The sequence below is a fragment of the Lepidochelys kempii genome, chromosome 25, assembly GCF_965140265.1.
Source record: "Lepidochelys kempii isolate rLepKem1 chromosome 25, rLepKem1.hap2, whole genome shotgun sequence".
Lineage (NCBI taxonomy): Eukaryota > Metazoa > Chordata > Testudines > Cheloniidae > Lepidochelys > Lepidochelys kempii.
Genome location: NC_133280.1, coordinates 15,937,617 through 15,950,254, shown reverse-complemented (window position 1 = coordinate 15,950,254; position 12,638 = coordinate 15,937,617). Strand labels below are relative to the sequence as shown.

At 61.5% G+C, this 12,638-nt stretch overlaps 1 protein-coding gene across 1 annotated transcript; it reads left to right on the top strand.

Annotated features, from left to right (window-relative positions):
- Positions 1-1,284: 1,284 nt before the first annotated feature.
- GDF15 (growth differentiation factor 15) lies at positions 1,285-6,348 on the top strand. The gene is made up of 2 exons (XM_073323670.1): positions 1,285-1,594; positions 4,983-6,348. Exons 1-2 carry the CDS (start codon positions 1,285-1,287, stop codon positions 5,759-5,761), a joined length of 1,089 nt encoding a protein of 362 aa, XP_073179771.1. The 3' UTR covers positions 5,762-6,348.
- Positions 6,349-12,638: the final 6,290 nt, after the last annotated feature.

Genomic DNA, 12,638 nt, shown 5'->3' with positions numbered 1-12,638 from the left:
AGCTGCAGAAAGCATTACAGAGAGAACCACCGGGAGCCAACACAAGGGCAGACCCGCTGAAAGGCTTCCCAGTGCCAGCCTCGCACCCTGGCAGGCGTCAGTTCTTAAACCCACCACAGGGAGTTCCTGTAGCTCCGAGTTCACAGCTCTCTGCTGAGCACCGGACCCTGGGCTGGGCAGATCAGCTGCCGTTTACAGAGACGGGGCCTTTGATCTCCAGGCTCTGGGAACAGGTAATCAGCAGCCAATCACACTCCTCAGGGTGATGTTTCGAAAGCCTGGCTTTTACACAGCGGGAAGTGGGGAATTTGCAGTAACCTCTGCTGGGGTATTTCTTAGGAAATCCACTTAGCAGTTACCGCCTCAAAGCTCCCTTCTTCCCTGGCACAATGGAAGTGGCGCTCGCTGCCCCCGCCCCCACCCTGGTCTGGTCGTCCCTAGAGGAGTTACCCACAGGCCCAATCCACAGGAAGACACACCCACTGCATCTTGTACAATGGACTTCAAGGGAACAAAGAAACTTCAGCCAGGGTCTCCCGAGGCCATTGCAGGAAATTGCCAGATCTGTCACACCTGCTTCCAGCCTTCGAGGCAGCACTGCGCTTACATGGCACTAGGGTCAGAAATGCACAAATTGGCAGCAGTGTTAACAGGAAGGCGGGAAGGTGCTGGCCTTGCTGAGACTTCCAGGCAGGCTTGGGGTGGGTTATTTTCTCCAAACTGCTCTGCCAGGCTGCATACCACTTCCCCCGCCTCCCCCACCTCTCTGCACCGGATGGACCCCCAAGCCCATTGCTAGCACACCAAGGTCAACTGAGAAAAGGGGACATGGAGGGCAAATGTTTAGTTCGAAGAGCCGGCCATGGAGAAGCATCTCTTGGTTCTTAGTCATCGTTGCCGTCTCCATAGCTGCAAAACACATCACAAATCCCCAGGCCTCCGCGCTGTCCAAGCTCTCCCATAAAATTTCAGCCGAGGGCCCTGGGATGGGAGGGCTGCTCTTCCACCAGGGCTGATCTTCCCCAGGCCGGGGGACAGGAGAGATTCCTGCTGCATGTGTGTTTACTGCTTCACACAGTGACGTAAGGCGGCGAGTGAGTGGGGGGGGGGAGTGGAGGGATGGGGAGGGCGGGCAAGATTCAGCTCAGTATAAAGCCAGGTCTGGTCCATTTCATTCATTTCTCTCTCAGAGGCTGATGAAAGCTGCATGTCCAGAGTGTGCTATAAATATAGACCGAGATTGCACAACCTCGGTGCTGCTTCCACTGCCTGTCCTATTGCACAATGCAGAGCTCAGGGCAGGACTTCAGGTACGCCGCCACCTGCCTGCTGCTGCTGCTGCTCTCCAGCGTGGAACCGCGGCCGCATGGATGGGCTGAGAACAGGCTTCAGCTCGAAACAATCCAAAGGGGCATCCTGGATCGGCTGGGGCTGCAGGAGCCCCCCGTGCTCCGGCAGAGGCTGGACCAGGATGGGGTGAGGAGAGCGCGTCAGCTCTACAGGGAGAAACTCACCCAGCTGTGGGGGAACCGGAGCAGGGAAGAAAGTTGGGCGACAGCCCCACCCAGGACGCTTCACCTCCTGACTCCAAAGTGTAAGTAAAACCAACCGAGCGGGAAAACGCCCTGGCTGTCTGAGCCCTGGGTCAATGGCGCAGAGCCTGGGGAGGTCAGAGAAGCTCCCGTGCTGGAGGTTTCCAACGGAGGCTGGAGGGGTGCGACCCAACAACTCCTGGATCTTGGCAGGGGCTTGGCCTGGCTGATCCTGGCAGCCCCTGCTAACCTCTGGCTTTCTGAGAGTCGAGCGTGTCCATGGGCGCCTGGGCTGTGCCTTCGGTTTCTCTCCGAGCAGCTGCGGAGAAACTTTCGAAGGTGCTGCCCTGACCTAGAAGCCCAAGTTCCCTTGACTCCACTCCAGAGGTGCTCTTGAAAATGCTGCCCCGGCCCTGGGCGTGCAGAGGAACCTGTCTGTTGTGCCCCGGGAGTCCAGACTGGGGAGAGGGCTGCGTCGTTCCCGGGAGTCCAGTCTGGGGTCTAGCAGAGCTGGGCAGTGGCCACTGTGCTGGGTGCTTGGTGTTGGACTGGCCCCGTGCAGAGCCAAGGGGGGTTGAGGGCCCCTTAGACGACCTGACGCTGACTCGCCGTGTCCGAGCTCGTCTCCATGCTGGTGGACCCGCACGTGGGAGATGGAAGCCGTGTGTGCTGCACCGGGCACACTTCAGCCACAGCAACTGGCCAACTCGTGCGGCTTGGGTGGGCAGGTGGGGGCCGGGCCGGCTATGTTATTTATTAGCTTAAGAAAGACATTGTGGGAATGTGGAGCCATCGATTTGTGCTTGTTACTGACCTGTGCAATCGTGGGAGCGTTTTCCTCCGGAGGTCCCTCTGGGCTCGGTCAGGTTGCTCTCTGTGGGGCAGGGATTGTCTCCCCTTGTGCGGCGGCCGGGGGCTCTGCCCATGGAGAAGGCTGGTGAGCACCTTCCCCGGTGGGAGTGCTTTGCTCCTGCATGGGCAGTAGCGGCCGGGAGCACGATGGGTGTAGGGACTGTAAGCCAGGGGCCCTTGGCCTGTGCTGACCTTCAGAAAGGAACAAATGGGACTCTGCCCAATCCTTGTTTTTCCAGGTGTCTTGAGGGAGCACACAGGAGTCGTGGGGTCCCTCTTCCTCGCAGGGCTCCAGGTGGTCAGGCAGCCCTGGAACCCAGCTGCCAGAGCGCGTCCCCTTCCCTTAGCCTGACCTCCTTGCTGTGGAGGGGGTCTCTGTCCTCTGCCCGTTTTCCTTAGCAAAGTGCTCCCAGGGCTGAGCCGCGGTAGAAGGGCTGGGGCAGATTCACATGGGAGCAGCTGCTGTGAAGCCTTTTCAGAATTGGCTCTTCCTTCAGCTCTGCCTGCTCCACGCTGACACCAGCCGGCTCCTGCAGAGCGGGGTCCGGCCGGCACCTCTGGCACCAGGGCTTTGCAGCCGCTTGCTTTGCTGATTCAAACTAGCCAGAAGCGGCTTGGGCCTGGCTCTTTGGAGGCCCATTAGTGAGGGCTGAAGCTGGAGATTTGGGTCCCAAAAGCATCTGCAGGTTCAGCTGGTTCCCCGAACATTGTCAGGACCTCTGGCCGAGCAACAGTAAGTCTCCTGCCCTGGGCTCTGCCTTGCCTCTGGGCCCTTCCCACTGCCCTGGGGAACAGAAAGATGCCAAGATGGGGCACTTTCTAGACTGTTTCTGGTTCCACTTCTGCCCCTGGCTACGCTTTTGTGATACTTGGTTTATTTACAGTCCAGCTCCTGGAGGCATATGGCTTTGTGAAAATCTCAGCTTTCGTGTATCCGTGAAAAGGGAGCTGGTTTCTGGTGGTCCAATGGGCCTGGGACTCCAGCGTGGCTGACTGCGCTGATGGAGGGGGGCTGGAACCAGAGAGCAGCCCAGGGGCCTGAAGCATAAAGGACAATGAAAAGCCTCCAGCAGCCATTATTAACCCCTGATTTGGGGCCTGACTCCTGGGTTTTGTATGGCCAAGGCTGGCGATGCTCCCAGGCCAGGAAACGTGAGGTAGGGCAGGGGAAAGGGAAGGGACCAGAGTTTGCAAACCTCTCTGATGGCTGGGTCAGGTCGTGTGCTCCCCCGTCTACATGCCGGTGTGTGGGACAGGATTAGAAGCACCCCAGGAGTGAGGGGCTGAAAGGCCCATTCCCATGCACTGCGTGGGATGGTCCCACAGTTACTGCACAGGGCAGGGGCAGGGCTCCTGGTGTGTGTTTCCGGGTCTGCCCCAGAGGTGTTGCAAACTGGCTCTGGTCCCCGTGGCCTGATCCCAGAGGTGACGAGCGCCTCTGACTCCCATGCACCAGGCCAAGGATGTCACTTGAAGACTCCTCCCCATGCAGCCAACCGGCAAACCCTCCCCCACCCCCTCCAAGTGGTGCCCAGGCCTCGTGTTGAGCTCTCTGGCACACACAAGCGTCGCCCTGCGCTGCCCCATCTCTAGGGTGCAGAGCCCACTGGCCTGGCAAGACTGACAACCCACAGCAAGGGTTAAAGTGGGTCCCCCGAGTGGTGGTCCAGCTGTTACCCTGGCTCGCGCAGAGCAGAGCCAGGGGAGCTGGGCGTGTTCGGCCAGGAGCAGCCGCACGCAGTTTGGTGTCGCTGCTTCTGGATGTGTGTTTTGGCCTTTAATCATCAACGCTGTGGTTCTGTTCGGCTGACGCTGAGTGGGGGACAGGGTCAAACGGGTCCTGCCTGGCCCAGCTGAACTGGCTGCGTGTTGAGAGCGCCGCAGCGTTTGGGACACAGGCGAGTTAATGGGCCAAGGGGTGAACGCAGCGTTATGACACTAGGGCACAGCCAGTGCTGGGGGAAGGCTGCTGCCGGTTCCTTACTTAGCATGAATGTTTTGGGGTTTATTTTTGGGGGGGGGGGGGAATTTCTACTCATGTTTGCTCCATGGAGGGTGAGGCCCTAACTTTTACCTGGGGCTTGGGGTAACACTGGGCTAAAGCACTGGGCTGGCATTCAGGAGACCCAGCCCTGCCCGCCACAGCCTGCCTCTGTGCCCTGGGGCAAGTCCCTGACTTTCTGCCTCAGTTTCCCCAGCTATGAAATGGGGATCACCCGGGAGTGCTGTGAGGACCCAGCTATTAATATCCTGGTGCTGGACCCCTGCCAAACTGCGTGCGTGGAGAGCCCCAGGCCGGGTGGCTTAGAAGGGTTTCCACACAGTGGTACAGCGAGCACATGGCAGTCGGGCCCCTGGAGCGGAGGTGGGCAATCCTCACTCTGAACATTGCACTGCCACGGAATGGCTGGTACGTACACGTGTACATGTGCAGCACATGAGGATAACACGTGTGTCACATTGCACGTGCAGCCTCGGATGCCGGGGGGGATCTGAGATGCTGGCTTGTGCCGGGGTGGGCAGTTTGTAGCAGGACCAGAAAGTGGCGGTGTGGAAAAGCAGCCCCTATTAACCCTTCGCTGCCTCCTCTCTCTGCAGTGGAGCGCCGGACGGAAGCCTCTGCTGGCAGCTCCTGTTACAATCTCGTGCTGTCCCGGACCGAGGCCTTCCACCAGGAGCTCAGTGTGATGAGAGCTGAACTGAGACTCTTCGAGCAAACTCTCAGCACTCAGGATGTCTCTAGACTCAATGTCTCCTGGCCATCTCGAGTAGAGATCTACCAGCTGCCGGAGCATGGGCAGCACAACGGGCATCCCAAGCTCCTGCATTCCTATACCCTCGATTCCAAGACCCTGAGCCTCGACCTGGGGGCTGCTGTCCGGCACTGGGCAGTGAGCACGGAGCAAAGGCTCCATCTGCAGCTGGTATTCGCTGCAGATATTTCTGCCTTTCTGGCCACCAACCGAACCAGCCATGGGGCTGAGACGCTGAACCTAGAGGTGGAAACCCAGGGGCACTTGGGCCCCAGGCCGAGGAAAGCCAGGGCGCTAGAGGAAGAATGCAGAAAGAGCGATGGGAAATGTTGCCTCAAGTCCCTCAAAGTGTCTTTCCAAGACATCGGCTGGTCCAACTGGGTGATCGCCCCAAACAGCTACTACATGAAGTTCTGTGAAGGGTCTTGCCCTCACAACTACAAGCCAGCCAGCATGCACACCCAGATCAAAGCCCGAATGCACACTCTGTCCAAAGAGACGCCTGCCCCCTGCTGCGTGCCCGCTGGCTACGACCCCATGGTCCTCATGCACTATGACAGCGACGGGAGACTTGTCTCCACGCTCTTCGAGGACATGATCGTCACCAAGTGTCACTGTGCCTGAGGGCACACGCATCCCCCGGAGCTGCTGGGAGAGGAAGCGACCCTGAGCCATCCAGCTGCCGAGATGAGCCCCCTTACCAGACGCTGCTGGCCCAGCTAGTCCCATGGCAGAGCTGAGAGAGGCAAACACAGTCAGTGGCTCTTAAAGACCTCCCGTCTGATGCAAACTTCCCCTGGGTGCAATGGCATGGGCGTGTTTACAGTCATACCCCTGGCAGTCAAGGCCCACTGCATTGACCCACGCCCTTCCAGTGTCTAGTTCAGTTACCAGAAAACAGGCCTGTTCTCTTCTCCTCTCCCCTGCATCCTGCTCCGCTTGGAACCGGCTGGATGTGGCTCAGGGAACGCTAGTGTGGCCAGAGTCCCTGCAGCCTTGTCGGGTGCAGCACAGTCACCGAGGGCGGGGCCCACCAGTCTGGGCAGGGTCCTGTTCCAGCTGCACCATGGTCACTTAGCCCCCTCCCACTTATTGCCTGGGGAGGTGGGTTCTTCCTCCCGTAGAAGGATAAACCCCTGAGGCAGGTTTCAGCAGGGCTGCTCCCTGGGGGCTCATGCCACCTAACAGTCTGAGCAAAATGTGCACTTTAGTAGGGATTTATTTATACACCCCTCTTATTTATTGCTAACTTATTGGGGTTAGTGCTATGGCAGGGTCCTGGTTTTGTATATTTATAAGAAGACACTGTTGTGATAACGGAATCAAATAAACTTCTCAGCGAAAAGGGCAGGCCTTGGTGCACTCCTGTGTCCTCTAGCGACCCGGGTCCCTTCCGGTTCTGTCCCTGCCAAACAGAGCAAAACCCTGGCTGCACAGAGCGCCTGGGGCAGATAGCTGCTCTGCCCGCAGCGCTGCTCTGCCCACCCGCCCATCCAGCCTTGCTCTGGCAGGGCCCCCTTCTTGGGGTGACCGTCCCTGGGGCCCATGCAGCCCGTGGCTGTTCTGGGGAGCACTGATCAGGGCTCCTTGTTTCTTTTGATGTGGACAGCAGCCTGCCGGGAGCTGGACTCGCTCCTCACAGGCCAGGGGGAGTAGTCCCTTCCCATCCAGGTGGCCCTGGGAGTGAATGCTCCAGGCTGGGACCAGGCCCTGACCCATCCATTCTGCTGAGCAGGGGCAGGCTTGGCCCAGCCCTTTATGGGGTGGTGGCTCCCCTACCCCACTTCTGATCCCTGAGCCCCCGGCTGCATCTATAGGAGCACTTCCGGGGATCCCCGCTAGCCCTGGCCCTCTACCAGCATGCCCCAACCCTGATCCCAGCCGGTGAGGGGCCAGGGGGCTGAAAGTGCTAATGCAGATGGCTCCTTTGCTCTGGGGTTGCTTCATTCTGGCCAGAGGCACAAACTCTGGAGCTGGTGCCTCGTCCCCTCCTGAACTGGCTGCCACCTGCCCTTGCCCCCCGATCTTGGGCTGGAGGACCCATGGGGAGCTGGCGGAGATGCCACTCAGTGGTGGAATTCCAGCCCCAGTTTAACCCCCCTTTCCTGGGCTTCGTTCTGGGCCGCCTCCCCCAGCCACCCAGCGGCCCGCTGCCTTGGCCTCCGGCGCAATTCCTGCGGTTCCTCAGCAGGTGTCGGCTCTCGAAGTCGTGTTTGCTGATGATGAAACCGCTGCACATTGGCAGCATTGTTCTGCGGCGAGTAACGCCCGCCCAGGTTCCCGAACTAACCAACGGCTCCCGCTGGGGAGCCGTTAACCCCTCACTGACTGTGGAGAACTTCACTCTGCACCCGCTGCTGGGACCACGCCAGCCCTGCAGCTGGCAGTGACTATGCCCAGCAGCACGGGGCAGGCCTTGCCGGCAGGGAGAGCAGTGAGAGGGGGGCCGGTGGCAGAGTGGTTCTCGCACTCCGAGGAGCCAGGCCCATGGATCTGTGCGGTCAGTGGTGGTTGGGGGTCACCCCCTTCTCCCAGCACCGCTGGCAGCCTGCGTTGCCCCACGTACGCGGCCTCAGCACGACCTGGACGGGCTCGCTTCCAGGCAGCGAGGAGGCAGGTTGGATTCCTTGCCTGCCATTCAGCCCCGGCCTCTCTGCCAAGGGGCTGAGCCAGAGACGTGTGCAAACAGCATCCCTGCCTGCTGGCTTCGGCCCTGGAACCCGGCACTGCCGTAACCCCTGGGGTTCAGTCCTTCAGGTTACTCCCGCATCCCCCTTCACCTGTTGGTGGGTCACTTTCCACTTCCCCAGCATCACTTCCTGCCTGGCATCCCTCCCAACCCCATCCCCTCACAGCCAGCGTCACCCCCTGTCACTTTCGCTGCCGGCTCCCCAGTGCCTTCAGGCCCAGCTGCCCCGGATGCCATGGGGCAGGGTCAAGCCTTATTGGAGAACTGGCTGTAAGTCCCATAGGCTCGGCTGTGGCCTCACCCGGCTCTGGTGCGGGAAGGGGCAGTGGCTTTCGTGGCAGGTGAGTAATCGCCACGCGGGTTGTCCTAGAAACCTTTGATTTGTTTGCGTCCTTGAAATTGTGACGCTACTTTGCATTTGGCCTTGAGCTCGAGATCCAAGGCTGAGGAACTTCCTTCATCCCACTTTCCAGATAGCGCTTGCTGGCAAGTGAGCCACAAACAGGGCAGGGGTGAAGGAACACACGAGCCAGCCAGCTTCCCCTGCGGCGGCAGGATCCCAAGCTCACTGGCGGAGCACTGCAACGGGCCAGGTGGGAAGCCCGTGGGCTGGCTCTGCACGTGTAAGGACAGCTGGAGAGAGCATGGGTACAGCGAGTGCAGGCTGGGCCTGTCCCCTGATCAGCTGCCCCAGTCAGTGTCCCCTCCCAGCATGACCCCCGTGACGTCTCTCCCCAGCAGGCCCCACAGCTCCTGGACCAGGAGCTGTGATCACAGCGCCAGACCTGGGGGCCTCAGGCTCTTCCTCCAGGGCCCACAGAGACTGTGTGGGGAGAGTAAATGCCCCAAAGGGCTCAGTGTCTTTGCTCCCCCAGAGTCAGCTGCCTCCTTCCCATTAGGGGTGTGTTAAGGAGGGGACGGACACCCAGACACAGCCCCTCCCGCTGCTAGGTGCTGCGTGTGGAAATGCGTGGCAGCTTGCAAGTGCCCCATAGCAGCGGGGTGTCCAGGGCCGGTGTCCCAGGAACCTGTCTCTGCTTGTGCTTCCTTGTAACTAGGCCCTGCTGCCATGCAAGCTGCACCCAGGGGTGCCAGGCAGAGCTCTTGGAGGGCTAATTCCCATGCTCTCCACTGTGTGTCAGCGTTGGGCTGATCCCCGGAGCTCAGCACCAAGCAACGCACGTTGTCCGCTGAGTTCTCACCCAAGCTTCAGCCCCAGCAGCGCGTGTCCTGTTCAGAAAGTCGGGAACTCGGAGCCCCCTTTCATGGGACACCCCCTCCCCAGCAGGGTCTGTAATGGTAACAATGTGCTGTTTCTTCTGCTCTTAGACTGTCACAGGCTCGTGTTTTTAGGCCTGGTCTACACCAGGAATTTGCTGGGGTCCAGCTTCATCTCTTGGGGCGTGAAAAATCCACATGCCTGAGAGACGCACCCAGCCTGACCTGACCCCCGTGCAGCCCAGTGATAGGTGCCTGGAAGAATTCTCCCAGCGCCCCAGCCCCCGCCCCTTGGAAGGTGGGTTACCTACGTGCGGGGAGACCCCTGGGCATGGGCAGTGTCTGTTCAGAAGTGCTGCGCTTTCCCCCAGCGCTCCCCAGACGCTGGCTCTGACTTCAGAGGCACCAAGGGGTTGGTTGGGTCTGGGTGTTCCCAGCGCTGGTTCCCTGTCCCTGCTCCGGCCGGTGCAGGTGGGAGCCGAGTCAGCCCCGGGCTCCTCGCCTGTTCTGCTACCGCAGCTGCTTTCCCTGCTGCCCTTCCAGCCGGGCCAGGGTTTGTTGTTCTGAACTGCCTGTTTATGGCTTTATTGATCAGGAGGCTTCTGCCCCAGAAGGCCGGTGTGCAAACACGGGGCACAAAGTCCCAGCAGATCAAAGGGCCAGCACTGCCGTTAATGGCTGCCCTGGGGAGTGCGAGGCATGGCCCGGTGCACCCAGACCGGCACATCGCCCCTCTGCTCAGCAGCATCTGCGACAGGACCCTCGGCGTCTCCCTAAGGGAGCCGCGGGGAGCTCCGCTGGGAAACAGCTGTGCTGAAGGATCGAGCCTCCTGCAGCCCGTTACCGTCCCCCAGCACTGGCTCCGTAGCGCCTGAGGGGCACAGTTGGGAGGGGGCTGTCAGCAGCAGCCAGACCCCTGAGTCCCCTGGAAATCAGTAGGGAAGGGGGGAGCGCAGGCTGGCGTGGCCTCCCGAAGGCCGCGGTTCGTTTGGGCTCCGGCTGCGTGGGGCTGACCCTGGGTGCTTGACGTTGGACAGTCAAGCGCCCTCGCGCTGCAGGGAACTGGCTCCGGGCAGGGGAGGGGGCAGCCTATGTTTTCGCCACTCCCTGGGAATCCCTGAGCCTGGGAATCCAGGCCTGCCATGGGACCAGCCCCATGGCCCTGCAGGCCAGGCTCACCTGCTCCCACACCGGGCGGCCCCAGAAGGGGGCAGGCCAGCTGGGCTGTCGGCAAGTCCTGCTGGCACAGGGTCAGCGAGGAGCACCACACTGCTCCCCGGGGGGGCTGTTCCCTGCTCCCCAGCACAGCTGGGCCTGGCTCCGAGCAGGCTTGGCCGGGTTAATGTTTACTGCTCCCTTCATGCCAGTAACACCCCTTATCTGGGTGATTATTAGGTAATTTATTAGATAAGGCACCTCTGCCCCGGGCACGTGCCACCAGCCAATGGCCGAGAGGGGAGTGATGCCACTGTGAGGGCTGGCACTTGGGATGGCAGAGAACCTGCCTCAGGATGCATGGGAGCAGTACCCTCCCCTTCCCACCCTACCCCACCTCACTCTCTCTGCTGTGGGTTTGGGGCAGGCCTACCCCACCCTGCCCCCTCCATACTGGGTCACCAGCAGGGGCCGTTGGCACCATTTGCTGTCTGGTGGGAGCCCAAGGATTCGCCCCCCACCCCCAGGGCCCCGGCACCAGCCCGAGCACGGAGACTATGGGGTGTGCTCTATGGCCATGTGATGGGAGCCTTGTCCGGCTCTTGGCACTCAGTGCCCTGGCTGCTCTGTGCTGGGCCAAGCACTACGAACCACATTGGGCCGGGGAACTCGACCACCATGGGCCACTGCCGTGGGCGAGCAAGTGAGTCCCAGCCGGAAGAACAGCTCCGCCTGTAGCCCCTGTCCCATCCCTGCTCTGACGCTGTCTCTGTCCCGCCCAAGGCCAGTGGCAATGCGGGCGCCATCGGTCCCACTCCCAGCAGCATGGGGGGCAGGGCCCCATGGCCTCGGCCTGCACTCTCCTGGGCGGGGGGGTGTTTGTTCCCCTGCCACAGGCCACACACTGATCTCGGGGGCGGGGGGCCGTGTTCGCTCTCAGCTCCCTCCCCGCTGGACTGGAGCCTCTCAGGGAAGATCCAGGCTTCATTCCCTAGCATCAGGCAGGGAGCACAGACCCGGGAGCCTCCAAACCGCGGGCTCCAGCCAGGGCCCCCAGCTCGGCCTGTCACCTGCACCCAGGGCCACTGTTCCCTCTAGGCTGTGGGCATGTCCACGCGCACACGGATCCTAAACCCCGCACACACGGCGAAACACTGCGCGCACAAAAATTGGCACAGAAGCACAACAATTTGCCCAGAAGAAATTTTTTGCGCACACGGCCTGTCAAAAATTAGAGGGAACACCAGGGCCCAGGCTGCCCTAGCTTCTGCTGGGAGGCCGCAGGCTGGGCTGCTGTGGACACAGCATCCTCCGCAGGGGAATCGTTCTCGAGGGCTGCGGGTCGGGGTCCTGCCCCCTCCGCCCCCGGCTCTCTGCTCAGGAGAGGCCCGGCTCCGGTGGCCGCAGGCTGGGGGGAGGCGTGTTGGCTGAGAGCGACTAGGAGAGCAGAGGGCTGCTGAGGGGGGCAGCAATGCAGCTGGGGGAAAAGGTGGCGCTCTGCCTGGCTGGGCTGTCCCTGCCCTTGGGCCCACGGTATATTGGAGGGCAGCTGAGGGTGTGCCTGGCGCTGCTCTGAGCGGGATGCACGGCCCCATGGCTGGGTGCCCCTGAGAGCCAGGCTCTGGCCTGTGGGAAGCAGGCAGGCTTGTGCCTGAGAGTTCAAAGCCCACAGAGAGCTGATATCAGTATCTTCCCCTCCCTCGCCTGCAGCTGCGGCTCCCTGGGGGCCCCTTCGCAAGGCTGAGCAATCTCCTGCCGAGGCGGGCGGCCCCTCCCAGGTGCCAAGGTGCTGGAGGTGTCAGCGGTTTTGCCCATGAAGGCGAGTGCAGTGCTCCCTCCGCACGGCTCCCTGGAGCCCGGCCCCCTCCCCCACACTGCCACGTCTGCTCCTGGCGCCCGGGAGGGCTGAGGCTCCACGGGACGTGTTTCAAAGGCCAAGGGACGGGCACAGAGTTGGGCTGTCCCAAGGATGCTGCCAAGCCTGTCATTCGTAACCCGCTGGCCTGGCCTAAAGGCAGCCCTGGCTGCTGGGTGTGAAGGCAGGGCCCTGCCCCACACTGGGTTGTGACTGGAGAGCGCGAAGGAGCCTGCACCCTGTTTGCCCCCTGCTGACCCCGGTGTTTCCCGGGCCCCCAGCAGCTAGCCCCAAATACAACGGAAAGCAAGTCAAGCCCAGGGCACCTGGCCTTCCTGTGGCTGTGCTCAGCAGGGCAGCCTTAGTGCTCCCAGCTCACGGGGACAGCTCGACGCTCAGCCGGGGGTGATCATGGACCTGGCCGGCTAACACAGGCCCTGCCTGGCTTGCCCCAACCTGCTGTACTGTCTGTCCACTCAGGAGGCTCGCTGCAGAAGACGACCCTGCCTGCCTCGCGCTCCCTTCCCCCGTTTCTTCTCCTTCCCCTCCCTGTGCCCGTGGGATTAGGAGACCTGGTGCCAGGG